The sequence below is a fragment of the Rhineura floridana genome, chromosome 10 (assembly GCF_030035675.1).
Source record: "Rhineura floridana isolate rRhiFlo1 chromosome 10, rRhiFlo1.hap2, whole genome shotgun sequence".
In the NCBI taxonomy this organism is placed as follows: domain Eukaryota; kingdom Metazoa; phylum Chordata; class Lepidosauria; order Squamata; family Rhineuridae; genus Rhineura; species Rhineura floridana.
This window is the reverse complement of record NC_084489.1, coordinates 14,658,127-14,675,000: the sequence shown is the minus strand read 5'-3', so window position 1 is coordinate 14,675,000 and position 16,874 is coordinate 14,658,127. Positions and strand designations below refer to the sequence as shown.

The 16,874-nt window shown below is 42.5% G+C and overlaps 1 protein-coding gene across 2 annotated transcripts in view; it reads left to right on the top strand.

Annotated features, from left to right (window-relative positions):
- Nucleotides 1-14,457, top strand: part of ITPRID1 (ITPR interacting domain containing 1) — an 88,666-nt gene extending 74,209 nt beyond the window's left edge. For both annotated transcript variants that reach the window (XM_061586126.1, XM_061586128.1), the window contains 4 exons: nucleotides 5,616-5,743; nucleotides 6,912-7,023; nucleotides 10,287-10,646; nucleotides 12,916-14,457. In XM_061586126.1, coding sequence (XP_061442110.1) covers nucleotides 5,616-5,743; nucleotides 6,912-7,023; nucleotides 10,287-10,646; nucleotides 12,916-12,972 — 657 coding nt within the window. In that variant the 3' untranslated portion in view covers nucleotides 12,973-14,457. The remainder of the gene's footprint in view (nucleotides 1-5,615; nucleotides 5,744-6,911; nucleotides 7,024-10,286; nucleotides 10,647-12,915) is intronic.
- The last annotated feature ends 2,417 nt before the right edge of the window (nucleotides 14,458-16,874 follow it).

Genomic DNA, 16,874 nt, shown 5'->3' with positions numbered 1-16,874 from the left:
ACAGTTGGCTCCAGAATTGTACCCAAAGAGTGCTTATCAATGGTTCCTTCTCAAACTGGGTGGAAGTAACAAGTGGGGTGTCACAGGGCTCGGTCCTGGGTCCAGTGCTCTTCAACATTTTTATTAACAACTTGGATGAGGAGGTACAGAGCATGCTTATCAAATTTGCAGATGATACAAAATTGGGGGGCACAGCTAATACTGTGGAAGACAGAAACAAAATTCAAAGGGACTTTGATAGGCTGGAGCATTGGGCTGAAAACAACAGAATGAAATCCAACAGGCATAAATGCAAAGTTCTACACTTAGGAAAAAGAAACCAAATGCACAATCATAAGGTGGGGATACTTGGCTCAGCAATTCGACATGTGAGAAAGATCTTGGAATTGTCGTTGATCACAAGCTGAATATGAGCCAACAGTGTGATGTGGCTGCAAAAAAGGCAAATGCTATATTAGGCTGCATTAACAGAAGGATAGCTTCCAAATTGCATGAAGTATTAGTTCCCCTCTATTCAGCACTGGTTAGGCCTCAACTTGAATATTGCATCCAGTTCTGGTCTCTGCACTTCAAGAAGGATGCAGACAAATTGTAACAGGTTCAGAGGAGGGCAACAACGATGATCAGGGGACTGGAAACCAAGCCCTATGAGAAGAGACTGAAAGAACTGGGCATGTTTAGCCTGGAGAAGAGAAGACTGAGGGGAGATATGATAGCACTCTTCAAGTACATGAAAGGTTGCCACGCAGAGGAGGGCCAGGATCTCTTCTCGATCGTCCCAGAGTGCAGTACATGGAATAATGGGCTCAAGTTGCAGGACGCCAGATTTCGACTGGACATCAGGAAAAGCTTCCTAACTGTTAGAGCCATACGACAATGGAACCAATTACCTAGAGAGGTAGTGGGGTCTCTGACACTGGAGACATTCAAGAGACAGCTGGACAGCCATCTGTCAGGAATGCTTTGATTTGGATTCCTGCATTGAGCAGGGGATTGGACTTGATGGCCTTATAGGCCCCTTCCAACTCTACTATTCTATGATTCTATGATATGAAATGCTGCCAGTCTGTGGGCCATTGTTTAGTTTTCCATATTTCTTGACAAATTTTTGTCAAAATTTGGACAGATTCAGTCTCAGTAGCTCGTAGCAACTCTATTGGTATGCCATCTGTTCCTGGTGATTTGTTTCTTCCAAGTATTTTAAGAGCTGCTTTTACCTCACATTCTAAAATTTCTGGTTCTTCATCATATGGTTCCTCCATGAATGAATCTGTCATCCTGGCATCTCTTTTATAGAGTTCTTCAGTGTATGGCTTCCATCTTCCTTTTATTTCATCTCGGTCAGTCAATGTGTTCCTCTGTTGATTATTCAACATAATAAACTCATGGTTTAAATTTCCCTTTCATTTCTCTGATCTTTTGTAATAGGGCTCTTGTTCTTCCCTTTTTGTTATCCTCTTCTTTTTCATACAATTGTAATAATTCTCTTTGTCCCTACGTACTAGTCACTGTATTGTTGTATTTAGGGTTCTGACTGTGTTTCTATCACCTTCTCTCTTTAACCATTTCAAGTGTTTCTTCAGTCATCCATTGAGGTCTTTCTCTCTTTTTAACTAGAGGTATTGTCTTTTTGCATTCTTCCCTGATAATGTCTCTTGCTTCACTCCATAGTTCTTCTGGTTCTTTGTCAACTAAGTTTAAAGCATCAATTCTGTTCCTTATTTGATCTTTATATTCTTCTGGGATGTTATTTAAATTGTATTTTGGCATTATGATTGCTTTGTTGTTCTTCTTTAGCTTCACTTTGATTTTCGATACAACTAGTTCATGATCTGTACTGCAGTCTGCTCCTGGACTTGTTTTCGCAGAAAGTATGGAACTTCTCCATCTTCTGCTACCAATTATATAATCAATTTGATTCCTATATTGACCATTTGGTGATGTCCACATGTACAGTCTTCTTTTTGGTTGTTCAAAAAATGTGTTCGCAAGAAACAAATTATTGGCTTCACAGAATTCAATAAGTCTTTCTCCTGCTTCATTTCTGTCTCCTAAGCCCCATTTTCCCACAATTCCTAGTTCTTCTCTGTTCCTTACTTTTGCATTCCAGTCCCCCATGATTATCAGCACATCTTGTTTTGGTGTGTGATCAATTTCCTCCTGTACTTCTGCGTAAAATCTTATGTTCTTAAATCACAAGGGTTTTTACCTATTAGTTAATTTCTCTGCTTTTTAATCTGGGCAATAAGAAATGGGATCCTATGCAAGTTTGCTGAGAATGGATTGATCATTTGCATGCTTCTTGAGTTCAGTGGGATTTCCTCCTTTGCAATCATGCTTAGGATAGGTGAACCTGACCATGGGGGGGAGGAAGGACGGGGTACAGGAGGAGAAGAAGTGGCAGAGGGGAGGGGGAGGAGGAGGGGAGCAGGCAAGAGGGGAGGAGGATGCTTATTTAGTTCAGTGGGATTTACTCCCATGCAATCATGCTTAGGATATGTGAAACTGACCATGGGGGGAGAAGAGGGAGGGCTGAAGTGGGCAGGAGAGGAGGAAGAAGGAATAGGGGAGGGGAGGAAGAAGGGAGAGGAGAGGGAAAGGAGGACAGGGGAAGGAGAGAGGGGGAAGGACAGGAGGGAAGGGGAGGGGGGAAATGCAGGTCTGATCATATGCATGCTTTGTAGTCCAATGGCATTTTCTCCCATGCAATCATTTTTAGAATAGGTAAAACTGATGATGGAGAAAGGAGGAGGGGGAGGGGACAGGAGAGGGAAGGAGGAAGGGAGGGTGAGGAAGGGGAGAGGGAAGGAGGGGAGGGGATTGGAAGGGGATGGGGATGGGGAGGGAGGGACAAAGGAAGGGGGAGGGGAGGGGCAAAAGGGAGGGGATAGGAGGGAGGAGGAGGGTAGGATAGGTTTGATCATTTGTGTGCTTTTTGAGTTCAGTGGGATTTACTCCTATGCAATCTTGCTTAGGGTAGGTGAAAGTGACTGGGGAGAGGGGCAGGGAGGGGAAGAAGGGGAAGGGGGAGAGAAGGGGAGGAAGGGGAGGGGTAGGAAGGAAGGTGGAGGGGAGAGGGAGGGGAATGGGAGGAGATTGGTTGTGTGGGCACTGGGTAGAGTTTTTCAGGGTTTCCCCCACTTTTTTATTCTACAGCAGGCACATGTAGTCTCCCACCCAAATTTAAAGCAAAGTTGTTTCTTGCCACATCCACAGCAGACCTTTATTTCACTTTAGACAGTCATGGCTTCCCCAAAGAATCCTGGGAAGTGTAGTTTGTGAAGGGTGCTGAGAGTTGCTAGGAGAGGCGCTATTCCCCTCACAGAGCTACGATCCCCAGAAGAGGGGTTGACTGTTAAACCACTCTGGCCACTGAAGCTCTGTCAATGGAATAAGAGTCTCCTCTCAGCACCCTTCACAAACTACACTTCCCAGCATTCTTTGGGGGAAGTCATAACTGTCCAAAATGACATAAATGTCTGGTGTGGATGTGGCCCTCTGATTAGCCAAGCCAAGCAGCTGTCAGTCTGGCTTTTGAGACACTGACGGTTCTTACTGAGCATGCCCGACATTATCATTGAGTTCAACCCAAAATTTCTTAAATTAATTAAAAATCAGCCATCCATTTTTTTTAACTTTTAAACTGCAGAAGATGAAGGTCAGAGTATGGGGCATGGTCAGTAATAGGATTACAGGTACTCTGTGAACATGGCTGATTTTTAATTAATTGCAACAAATTATGAGACCACACTGACAGAAAAAAAGTCCAAAAAGGGCCTCAATTTTTTTCTTTTGCTTTACACTTTGAACTCTCGATTTTCTCTGAGTGTTTTGTATATCACCATGAAAACTTAGAGTGTTGTTAAGCAAGTGATTCTGAGTTCAGGACTATACATTTTGTAAGGTTTTGCTTTGAAATGAGCTTATGGGAAGCAGCAGAATGGCATGTGAGGTATTTTCAATTTAACATTGCGGAAAGCGAAAAATCCATGCGGCTGTATAATACGCCCTTCCTGCCTCCTTCTCTCTCTCACACACATCAGTTCAGATGTACATCTCTCCCTCTCTCACATGGGTGTCCACAGGGATTTTTCGGGGGTGGGTGGGATTTACCTCCAAAGTAAAACAATGAAAGGGTAGAACAGGCTCATTTCTCACAAAAATTGAGAAGAATTGTATGTGTACATTTTGCATCATATCGCAGGTTCTAAAAATGCTAGAAACGTATTTTTTTTTAATAATGAAAGATTTGAATGGGGGTTATGGTTCCTCTGAGAAGCTCCAAAGAAGGCCTTCCCAGGCACCATGAAATGCATGGGTGAAGAGGAGGCCTTAACCCTGTTCAAACAAGGATTCAGTATACACTGAATGTATGGAGACCGGTTCTCTCTACAGAAAAAACCCTTACTTTTTGTAGGGTTCCAAACTGCATATACAGAGCCTGTGTGCATACAAGTTGTGTGGATGTAAGTTATTTTCAGAGATTTGGCTGAATGCACAGAGGTGGCTAGTGCATGTGATGCTGCTCCCCTTTATATACATTCAATAAAGACAGAATAATCATCTGCACAGGGCCAGTGTGTTAAGGGAACTTAAGACATGTTTAGTTTCCTCATAAAATACATGCATGTCTACATAAAGAAAAGAGGCCAGTGTACAAGGCATTTTTCCAGGGGTGCCTGTTCCAGATTTCATATCACATGTGATCATGCTTCAAGGAGGGGATAAATATCTGGTTTGCACTGGTTTCTCTGTATTTGGAACACAACATTATAGCTGAGGAGGCCTTTGTTTGAATGTGAACAGTATAGTTATCAACAGAAGAAAATGGGATTCACAACATTGGGATGCTTTTTGCGACATCATGATTTTTCTTAAATAGTCTGACACTTGAAAGTGTCCACTAGATGGCAATATTTTATAAATCACTCACAACTGACCAAGCCCTTTCAAACTGCATAGCTGGAGGTATGTTTTTTCATCTTATGAAGACTGATGGAGAGGGGATATACAGTTTCCCCCAGTAAACTTAAAAGGCAATGCAGTAGCTTGACAACATAGCATTGAGCCAAGATCTACATTTGGAGTGAAAGAAACAAATCAGATGAAATCACATGGTTTGCACCCTTTTCACTCTTCTTTCTCCTAAGCCACTAGTGTACATGGCTTAAACAACAAAAGCAGGAAGTATGTAAATATGTTCCTAGCTTTAAGATGTGAGCATGTGATCTTTGGATCATATGTTATCAGAGAACCCTTGACATGTGTAACCCTTGACATGTGGGACATAGTATGGGAAAAGACTGTCCTCCCTCGGCTATTGAAGAATGGCTATGAAGAGATAGTGACAACCAGAGTAAGACCCTCGTGTAGGACTATGTGTCTATTTGGGTTTATACATGGCTGCATGTATATGTGCAGAAGTGAGAATGTGCGTATGCACACATAGCCATAGGTTTCAGTAGGCTCCATTTACCACTTTGAAGTCCTCAGGTTGCTCCTGCCCAAGAGTGTGGAGCTTCTTGGAAGGAAGGGACTTCTAAACAGATCCGCCTGCCTACCTGCTACAGGTATGAATACATAGTGAACAGTTGCCTGTTCTTGATCTTGTTTAGTGTACAGTCCATGAAATTGAAGTTATGAGGAGTTCCTGCCAGAGGTTTCGAGAACGACTGGATGAGATTGAACAGCACCTGGTGGAGCAAGAGGCTCTCTTTTCCAGTGCTATGTCAAGTGAAGGACGGTAAGGGCATCACATGTGCATGTAGCTGACATACCACAGCACTGCATTTGCTGCACCCTAATGTGCACGACAAAAAGCACACAGACAATGCAATATATTATACGTTGAAAGGCTTCTCTTAAATATGATACATGGAGTTTAAATTTCAGCATTCAGAATAGAGTGATCTCCAAACAAAATAGTTACGACAATTACATTTGTTGTGCTATTTTCTTTTTATTTATCTGTTAGGTTTATATCCGCCCTTCATCCCAGTAGGAGCCCACCTGATTTATGACAAACCTTCCAACACTTTCCCTACCACGCTGGCGTTCAGCCTTGGGTCCCCAAATGTTCTTTGACTACAACTCAGACAGCTTTAGCCACTGGTCAAGGGATCACAGAAGTTGTAGTCCAACAACATCTGGGGATGCAAGGTTGAAGAACACTGTCCTAAAGCTTTGCAACATCTACATTAGGGCAGGGTGGGAAAAATCCAACAGTTAGCCTTGGTACCTGGCAAATATTATTGGCTGGGGCATAATAAGCATGGTCAGTACATGAATAAGAATTAATGCAATGGCTTGATCTTAAAAGACCACCAAAGTGTGGCCCCATCTGCATTAAATATTTAAAGCAGCATTATACCTCTTTAAACAGTCATGGCTTTCCCCTAAGGATCCTGGTCACTGCAGATAGTTAAGGGTACTGAGAGTTGGTAGGAGACCCTCTATTGCTATCACAGAGCTACTATTCCTAGAGTGGTTTAACAACCAATCCCTCTTCCCAGGGAACTCTGAAAATTGTAGCTCTGTGAGAGGAATAAGTGTCTCCTCTCAGCACCCTTAACAATGATACTTTCAGGGAAGCCATGACTTTTTCAAGTGGTTAAATGCCTAGTGCAGATGTCCTAGGTTTTTAAATAAAAAAAATCTGAATCCAAGAGTTAACATTATCTATGAACATAATTTATTTTATTAAAATAAGCATGTTCCAGCTCTAATTCAATCCTACTGAATTCAAATAGAGGAACTGAATTGTGTCTGGGCATTTACATGTGAACTTAATTCATCTTTGACACAATTATCTTTATCCTTTGAAATACATTTTGAGGATATTAAGAGTGCCAGAGACCTCACTGAGGGTTGCCTTTCTGTCTTTTGTCTCGTTTCTCTGTCTTCTACCACAGAGAGGAAAAGAGACAGTTGCAGGTCTTGCGGCAAGCTGTTCGTCGAGAGGTTGCTGAACTGGAAGGCCAGCTCCAGGATCGTGCTCGCCAGGTTAGGGAAGGAATTCTAATGGTACGTTGTGTGAACAGATGGTCTTCTGATTAATGACATTGTGGTCTGCATGGGGCTGCCTCTGAGTACCCTTTGGGGGATGCAGCCAGTTACTACCACCAGGATACTTCAGCATCTGCACTGGCTTCCTGGCACCTTCTGTTCTAAATGACTCGAGTCAACATAACATAGAGGCCAAGTTCTTTGAACAGGCAAGGTACTAGCAATAGCGGAGACTGGTGGCTCCGATGTCAGTGGGCAGTGAATCTGCTCCAGGTTTTAGTCTGAACTTGGATAGCTCCTTGAAAGTTCGGACTAAAACCCAGAGCGGATGTAATGCCCCACTGACACTGGAGCCACCAGTCTCCACTGACTAGCAACCCACTAGGTCTCATGAAAGACTGTTGCAGGAGGGCAACGGGGATTTTTCCCGTTAGGAGCACAACACGTGGACATGGTAGAGCAAGGCAGCAAGACCTAAGCAGTCAGTAGAAGCCAATGAGGTGGGGTGGAGCCACCCTCTCGACAGGCATTGCTGCAGTCTACCTAGGCAGGATGGTGCCGAGTACAGGGCTACACAAAGACACCAGCAGAGCCAACCTGATGCTCCATCTGGCGCATCTGCTGAGCCCCAACCTCACTGCTCCTCTCGCCCCAGTGACACTGCAGGGCAGCTCCACCACACCTATTCTGTGACCAGTTCATAGATGCTGCAAGTTATCAGAGCAGGCCAGGACACAGTCCGTCTCACCTAGTCAAGGTCAGAAGGCATACAACAGGAGCAGTAGGGCTTATCAGCAGCAATGCCCAAGAGCCTCTGACAGGTCGAAACCTGAACCAGAAGTCCTTCTCTATCATTCACAACTGGAATAGAACAGCCAGGAACAGGTTAGAACAATGGATAGAGGCTAATCCAAATCCAGAGAAGATCAATGATATGATGAATTCAGAAAAGTCAGAATGCCCTGGTGGCAGCTCATCTTCCAGTTTCTCCTGGGGTTGTTTCTTCCTCATCCTCTTGCTTTGATGTGAGGAGAGTGATAAACTGAACAGTCATCCAGATAGCCTGATTGAAGAGAGCAGCTGAGAGCATATATGTGAGACAATCATTTTATTTATTTATTTATTTATTTATTTATTTATTTATTTATTTATATCCTGCCCTTCCTCCCAGCAGGTGCCCAGGCCAGCAATCATGGCAATGACTGTAATCAATAGACTTGCAAATGACGTTTTTGAAACTTTAGTTTGGGGTTTGCTTTCACAATGGTCCATCTCCTTTCCATCCATGTTCCGGATATTGCAAAGAACTATGCAAAAGCCCCAAAAGGCTGATTTGTAAGAATGCTGTCCCAGAGCTTGCCCTCAGGGTATAGTGTGATGTTCCTATATATTAGTGTATATATGGTAAGTGCTGGTTGTTTAGAGTATACATGGTAAGTAGTGAAAGAGGAGGGGGAGTGAATGGGCAATAGAATGCTTGATGATTGGCTGAATGTTTAAAATGGCTGACAGTATAAATGAAAGGATGACAGGTAAATCTGGGTGAATGTGAGGTGGTAAATTGTGGAATAGGGGGGAGAAGAGAAAGAGTGGATTGCTTGGTGGGGTTTAGAGAGTTGTTTACCAGGAGGGAGGTGGAGTTCGGATTAGTATTGAGTAAAACCATATGCTTATGTGCCTTAAGAAGAAATCTTGTTAATCTTGTTAGCTTTGTTATCTGTAATAAATACTTAATTTGGTTTACCAAAGGCCTGATCCTTGGCTGGGGTTTCACAGACCAGAAGGGAGGGTAAGGTAATGACCAAGGCTGAAGGGGAACTGTAACAAATGGTGGCAGCGGTGAAGAGAATAACAATACCAGTATTCAGAGTCTCTGGGAATACTAGTATTGGGACGTTACTGGTGGTTGCCTAGCAGGGGGATCTGTTGAGATCTGTGCTAGAGCGGGGAGAGAAATCATAAGAGAGAGCGGTCCGGACTGGTGGAGTCCCTGGTGGTGCCTAGAGACAGGCGGTAACCACGAGCAGGTAGGAACCTGACAGGGAGAGCCAGGGAAGGACGCCTCACATATAGCTCTGAGAGGATCCTGTCCCTTGGAAGCCAAGAGGCTGGCCCATTCATCAGCTGGGCTACCCAAACTTGGGAAGGCTACCCAATCTGAGGCAGTGTTCCTTTAAGCATTCCCTGTAAGCTCTCCCCAAGCCAGTGCTACTTTAGGCAGGGCTAGACTGTTGAACCATCCACCAGATGTTGTTGGACCACAACTCCCATCAGCCAGCATTGCTAATGGTCAGGAAAGATGGGAATTGCGGTCCAACAACATCTGGTGGCCCACTAGTTGGGAAAGGCTAGGCTAGGGGAAGGGCTTACAGAGAGGAACTGTGTTCACTTTAGTTCATCCAGGTCAGGCAGTTTCCTAAGCCTTGACAGGCAAGCTCAAGCACCACATAGTACTGTGGAGCATCAAAAATGGGACTTTGGGGCTTTTGAATATCACTTTTGCATATCACTCTCTGAGCTGCAGTTAGTGTCCACAGCATGGAGAAAAGGTGAAAAATAATCTTAATGTGACTCACTCAGCTATTTGATCATCAAATTTATAAGTTTCCACACAAAAATTAATTTTTTTGAAAATTTAGTTCAGCTCTTCTGTAACCATAATCAAACAATATAGGCAGAAAGGATCAAAAACATGATAAAAAGATGAACATTTGATGGTGGCATTATTTCTTTTTTTAACAAGACAACAGATGTATCTGAAGAGTAGCCTAAAGCACCATTGGGGTACAATGGCTGTGTTTATACATAATGTTAAACTATAGCTTAATGCTATGTGAGTAAGTCACAGCAAACTTTGGGCTTACTCACTCTCCCCTCCCTTCTTCTCTGGCTATGTGGCTTTGGAAACGTTTATTTTTTTACTTTTGGTTTTAGTAAATGATAGCTCCCCATTTTGTACAAACCAGGGAATTTTTATTTGCTCCAACTATGTTGGTTTAAACAAGCCAGATTTATAACCTATGGCTTGCAGTTCACTTATTTTGAAATTCCACAGTTAGTGTTAAATCATTACCTGCAGTTCAGACAAAACAGGAGGAGGAGGAGGAGGAGGAGGAGGAGGAGGAATTAAGTAAGCCTGCAGCTTGTTCATGTAGTGCTAACCCATGGTTTACTGTTACATCTGAATATGCCCATTATTGTATACTACTGACTGATCCATCTCTGTTTTTTTAAAATATATGTTTTCATTATAATGGCGCATATCTCTGTTTTCTTTGCAGCAGCTGAATCAGCTGTTAGGCGAGCAGTCTAAACTGTGCTCCGAGCTTGGAATTTCTGATTGGATGGAAGAAACAGAGGCTAAAAATGGAGGCCCTTCCAACACTCTTCCAGATGCTGATGCTGCTTTCTTTTCCAGAGCTGGGTGTTCAAAGGGTATCTGCCACAGGCATCCAAGCAAGAGTGCAAGAGTCCCATCAAGCTCCTCAGAATCCTTACTCAGACAAACTGAGCTGAAGGCTTCAACTCCAGCAACCAGTGAGACCAATTTGGGATCAGACCCCAAGGAACTTCACACCAGTAAAAAAGAAGTCAAAGGTCCTTCTCAGCCAAAAATAGACTTCAAAGCCTTTATTCAGAATGTAAGAATAAATTTGTAGCTGGTTCCTAAATCAGGGATGGAACCTCTGTTCTCAGGACTCCTTGGACACCTATTGGAGGCTGGGGAGAGGAAAGTGGTCACATTCCATATCAAGTGGGTGCCATGTAGCAGCTAGAGTCTGCAACTATTCAGTTTACATACTCAGTTGTAACACTGCATACAAGTACGCACAGTTGAATACATGCTACATCGAAGAGAGAGTTGTAACATGACAATGAAATATTTCTGTTTCTTACAGCTTGAAAACATTTCAGTTTTCTTCATGGGGGAAACTGTGGCCAAACTTTTTACCACACTTTGATTTAAAATTTGGTGGGGGGGCCAGGGACTCAGTAAATTGCTTTGGAGTTAAATCCACTCCGCAGGCCACCAGTTGCCTGTCCATGTTCTAGACCAGTACATTTTTAATGTGCACCAAAACACCATCATTGTGGGGAACAGATGCATCGCTTTGGGAAGAGAGTTCCACAGATGGGAAGCCACCAAGGGAAGGCTTTGTCATGAGTCATTGCACTACCAACAGGGGCTCTCCCACAGACACAAACTGTGGGATAGCAGATATTAAGGAAGATGTTCCATTGACAAATCATCAGCACCATTAGAAGGTGGCAAATATTCGATTATTAAATTTATGGTTATCTGCCTTACCTTACAGTCTGTGAGGAGAGGGCATGACTTGGTTGGTTTTCCTTAGGCGACACGTTGTCTTGTGCTGCTAATTAACTTCTATGACAGATTTTCAAGGGTGGAAATTTCTTTCTTTCAGGTTGGACTCTAAAGTACAAGGGTTATTCCAAGAATGCATAAAATAATTGCAAGCTACTTGTATAAATTAGCGCATACAACCACAATGCAATTGTTTAAGACTTGCCCATTTTTTTTTTTTTTTTAAAGTGTCCTTGTTTTTTAGACTTGTTCTCTAGGAACTCATGGCAAGGTTCTTTTTCTCTTCAGTGATTTCTTGTTTGTGTACAATACAGGAAGAGTTTCCCAAAGTCCTATCTGTGTGACAGCATGGGTTGAAGCCTGCATCATGAGAGGGAAAAGACTCAAGCAAACCAGCCAAACCAACCCCTTCTTGTTGTTAAGTTCACTGCTGCCACCAAGTGGATGTCTTTATTTTTCTCTAGCTGCTGCCCCTAAATAGGTCTTTAACCCTCTGGACTTTAAGTGTTCCAGCCTACTCCCAATACTGGGTAGACAGGTATGGCAGCTAGGCATGGGAATAAATCACAAGGCCTCAGACCAATTTTTTCCAAAACAAATTATGATTTTACTTAAGAATTTAGTAAGGCAATGTTAATCAGTTTTTAAAGAAAACTGGTTTTGAAAATATCTCATTTTGCAGTCTCAAACTTTTATTAGCTCAAATATCTTGTACAAAACTTCCTGAGCAAAATATACACTGTTTATGTCAAATGCTTCTGTGTGCAAGAACCATGAAAGCAAAAAGCAACCATTTTACAACCCACTTTTACAACCAAAAACAACACAAAACGGCTGGGGATTCTATTCTTTCACAAGCTGCTGTGACACTAAACCACAAGGTTTTACCAGTTTGGTTGTTGTGGTCCACAGTGGGCCAATAGATATTAATATAGGCCATATGGTAGCCATTTAAAAATTATTCATGAAATAGCTTCTAACATCTTTTGGACCGTTAATGTGAAACCATTGCCAGTTAGAGAATCTGACTGTGTGCTATTGTGAACTTAATATGAGTTTGCTGTGGTGTGCAACACAATCCATTTGAGCACACCACTGTGTGCATCATTTTTTTTCACATAAAAGGGCACCAAGTCAATTTAAATTAGCCCTCATTGCACCACAGGTGTATGTATTGCAAACCAACAACGCAAGAAACAGATGCATTGCAGACTCCGTATATTACTTAACCTTAGTATTGTGAGCTGTTAACCTTTGTGCTCAAGAAGACCACGATTACAGACAACTTTCCATTTTCTGATTGGGAGGAGTGCAGGGAAGTGGGGGGGGGCTCACTTAGGAATCTAGAAAACGGCCGGGCACTATGTTTTCCAGAAAGTCTTAGTGATTCATAGGAGAACTTTAGTAGACTCTGATAAGTTTAGCAGGAGCTTCAGCTCATCATTTTTTTGGCCACCTTTCTTAACCCATCTGGTCTTCATGATGTTACACACATCTCAGTGTGTTGGCTATATTTTTATGTCCATTAATCTGATTAGTTTGCTCTTAACTTCTAACTCTTTATATTTCTCTCTCTTTATCAGCTGAAGAAATCTTTCCGAAATTCTTTCAGTAATGACGCAGCAGAAGGAAAAGACTGATGGAAGGCATTTCTCTCACAGTGATTCTTTCCTACAGGACGATCTCTTGAAGCACCTCACAGAATCCAAGATGATTTCCTATAAATGTTAAAACTGCTCTTATGAGGGAGTATATCGAAAAGAGAGTTATACTGGGGAAAGCCTGAGGAAAGTTTTAGATTACAGAAGTATTATGGACAAGAGTCAAGAGGTGTGTACTGAACAAGCCATCTTAAGAGATGACCTTCACAGAAGGCAATATCTAGATCGTAATTTTGTTAGTGAAGATTTTGTGGTCTTCAATAGGGACCTTGCTGGTTCAGACCAAAGGCCCACCTACTCCAGCATCCAGTTCTCATAGTGCCCAACCAGGTGTCGATGGAATTCCTTAACCCTATTACTTATAGGACTGGTTCCCAAAATAAAAGGAACCTGGATAACTAGCCGTTATGTGGCCTTCTCCAAAAAGGAGGTCCTCTTTGGCCTGCTGTTAGGCACAAACTTCTTGTAGGAATTTAATATAGCAGACTGTCCCAGCTGTGGCACCAGAAACCTGGCTCTTAGTGAGGGCCATTATCGCTATATTTGGTGGTTCCCTGTGCACTGAATGTTAACGTTTGTTTTACTTCAGGAATGTGTTGTGTGGATTCTTCAGAAAAAAATGTACAGATTTGGCATTTTTTACTTTAACATTTTGGAGGTTTACTGTCCTTGTAATCAAGCAAAGTTAAAAAGAAAAGAAAAGTGTTCTGGTGACTTCCCCAAAGCTCTTTGTGCTTTATCTTGAAACTAATACAAGGTCTCCTTTCTCAAGGGAGGTTGAGTCTCCCTTTTGACGAATCCCCTCATTTTATAAAAGTTTCCTCCTTTGAAAACAAACATGTTGAACTCTCTTGGCAATTTTCCAGTTGCATGTATGTTGAACTACACAGCAAGGGATGGTTCCAAGAACAAAATCTGTGCCAAGCCAATTTGTCACATTTCTGGGTGGGTTTTTAAAGACAAAACCACATATAGCCTTAAATATCTGCACAGATTGTTGATGTAAAAATTAAGTAAAAAACACTTACAGGTGATCCAAGTTGTGACTGCTTATGAGTTCATTGGAGCTCATCTGCCTGTCTGCGTTTTATTGTTTTTAAAAAGTAATTCTGGCTGCCGAAGAGTGGCTAGCTGAACCCATCATTCCCAGCAGGAGTACATTGATTTCAACATGCATAACAGCAGGAGCCTGCACACTAGTTAGCCACTCTCAGCCCGCTGAAATTAATTTTTAAAAAAGACAGATGGGCAGCCCTCAAACCATCTCATACGCAAATCTGTAAGAGAGGAGGAATCCGGCAATGCTCAGATTCCAGATCAAACCCCCACTCCAGTCCCTGCAGTGGTCCAGGCACATTGGATCAGATGTGTCTGCTTTGGAATCGCAGCTTGTTGGATTCCTCTCCATCCTTATAGACAGCAGTGGGGTCACTGTCCCCAGTTGGTAAAACCACACATCTGTTACGCCTGGTTGCCACTGAGGATTAAGTCTAGGGTCGTCTACTCTCAGATTTTCACTAATAAATGTTTCTGATAATAATAAATTATTATAACAAAATTGTGCTAAAATTGTCTTTCTCTCTCTTACACACACACACACACACATACATCCACCTGAGCCTATTGCAGCATCAGACCCCCACCCCCATGACAGCAGATTTCTGTGCAGAAAACTGTTTCTGTGCCAGATATCTGTCACTGGAAGGGATGATTAGGCTGTTAATCCCCCCAAAACCAACCATCCAAAAAACAACCTCTCATAGTTGCATGGTAGCTAATTCTGGCCTAAAACTGACATGTTGTATAGTAAATTTCCCTCACAATAATTAAAAAAAAGAGTTTAACACTTAACAGTCAAACACAGATCTTGTGGCACTGAATTTGATAGATCCTGAAGGCCATGCAACACCGTCACCTTCTTTGTTTGTGAGAGGCTTGGAAGAATAAATACATTCCTGATTAAACTGTGTTAAAATGTATCTTATTGGAGGAGTGGGGAGCTATAAACATAGAGATAGTATATAGGCTATGGCAAAATTACACATCTTGCATAATTTATGCAATTAATTACATAAATTAAGTAAGTTACATTGACATTATGTTATTCCACTGCATTCACTTCAATGCAAAGGAAGTTCAATGCAAATGGGGGGGGGACATAATTTGCATATTGTTTGTGGACTGAAAGCAAAAACAGTGAATACCAGTCGTGTTCATGGGATTGGTTTCTGCTCCAGACATGGCACAAATATGCAGCCATCAGCAATTTCTTCTCCCATTTTTGTTTTTATTGAAATTCTATGACATTCCCAGGAAGGGAGATCCCTAAATAAACTCCATTTGCCTTGTTATTCAGCCCACACACAGAGCTGATACGCACTCCTAATAAAGGCCAGAAAAACCCTCCCAACATTGCCTTAGCTGTTGTATGTCAAGCTAGTCACATTCATAGGATGCCATGGGCTGAATCCAGTACAGATTTCATTTTTGGCATATCACCACTAACCAGTGTGTTAGCTGGGGAAAAGCTTGAGAGACAATGCAGCTACCTGGCCTTCTGCAGATAGTGGGGAAGCGTCTGGGACTAAGACAGTTAACACTGAGATTTACGGGAAATATAGTTCACATTGTACCACGAATGCTGTTGCGTATGCTCACTGCCACATCCAGGGATGCAGGAAACAATGAAAATAACATGTTTTGTGGCCCCTAGAGTCCTCGTACACTATAGCAAACATGTCAGAGGAGCCAAGGCTTCTATTTCTATTGTAGCATCCTTGAAACCCTCCAGGGTGTTCTTCCTTGCCTTTGAGAAGTTGATGATGTAGTTGGGAGGGGGGGAGTACACAGTGAGGAGTACAGCTGCAGCCTGGGAATGCTGCAGGCAAGATGATCCATTATGGATCAGCCAGGACTCTGGACTCTGGGATCTGAAATTGATCAGGATGGCTAAATCTGATGTCTGATCCATTTCAAAATGTGCCCCATCACTAGTTTACAGGCCATTCAGTCTTAACATAAGACGTGCTCACACAAGGCCAGCCCCCATGTGAAGGCAGTGCATGGCTTCCTAGCCCAGCAATGCCGATGGGGAGAAGAACAGAGTGATGGGATTGTTATTCAACACAACCATACTTTTAATGCTTCTAGCTGAAATCATTGTCACAGCAAAGAGTAAATTGCAAAGAGTAACAGTTGCAAATGTTAGTGCTAAGTAACAGAATAGCCAACATTTCCTCCCTTGGCCTGCTTCATAACTGAATGAATGTTTTCCCCATCACTGTACTTCCATTCTAGAAAAGATGTTGAAAGGCACAGAAGTCCTGCCAGAAAGGAAAACTGGCAACTTGTATCAGACCTGGCCCTACCATTAGGCAATGTAGAGAATGCTGATGGGTAGCAGTGAGGTATTGGAGGACAAAGTTGTGTATGCTATGTAGCCTGCCTTGTTAACTTGCAGCCCTCAATTGTGGTGGAGGGTGATGCTCCATCACCAGTATGGAAGTAAGATTCACCTGCCACTCCAGTCCGTTTCTGTATGTGGAATGGGGGGGGGGAGCCACCATTTTATCCTTTACCTCAAGCAGCAAAAGATAACTTTGCAGCCTGCAGGATAGGCAGATGGGAATCTCAAAAAATCTAGCCATGCTCTTAAAGTCCTCTACCTGTTGTTGCTTTTAAAAACCCAGTTAGATAACAATAACCTGTTTTACTCAATGCTGTGTGCTCTCTTTGAAGAAGGGCAATGTCCACTTCTCCTAATGACTTCAAGGCATAAGCCCTCTGTCTTATCCGCAGCTTGTGTTTTTACTAGCCTTCCGTTTTTATTAGACTAACTTGAAAGACACACAGGGATAGCGTATATTTAATATCACTTCATG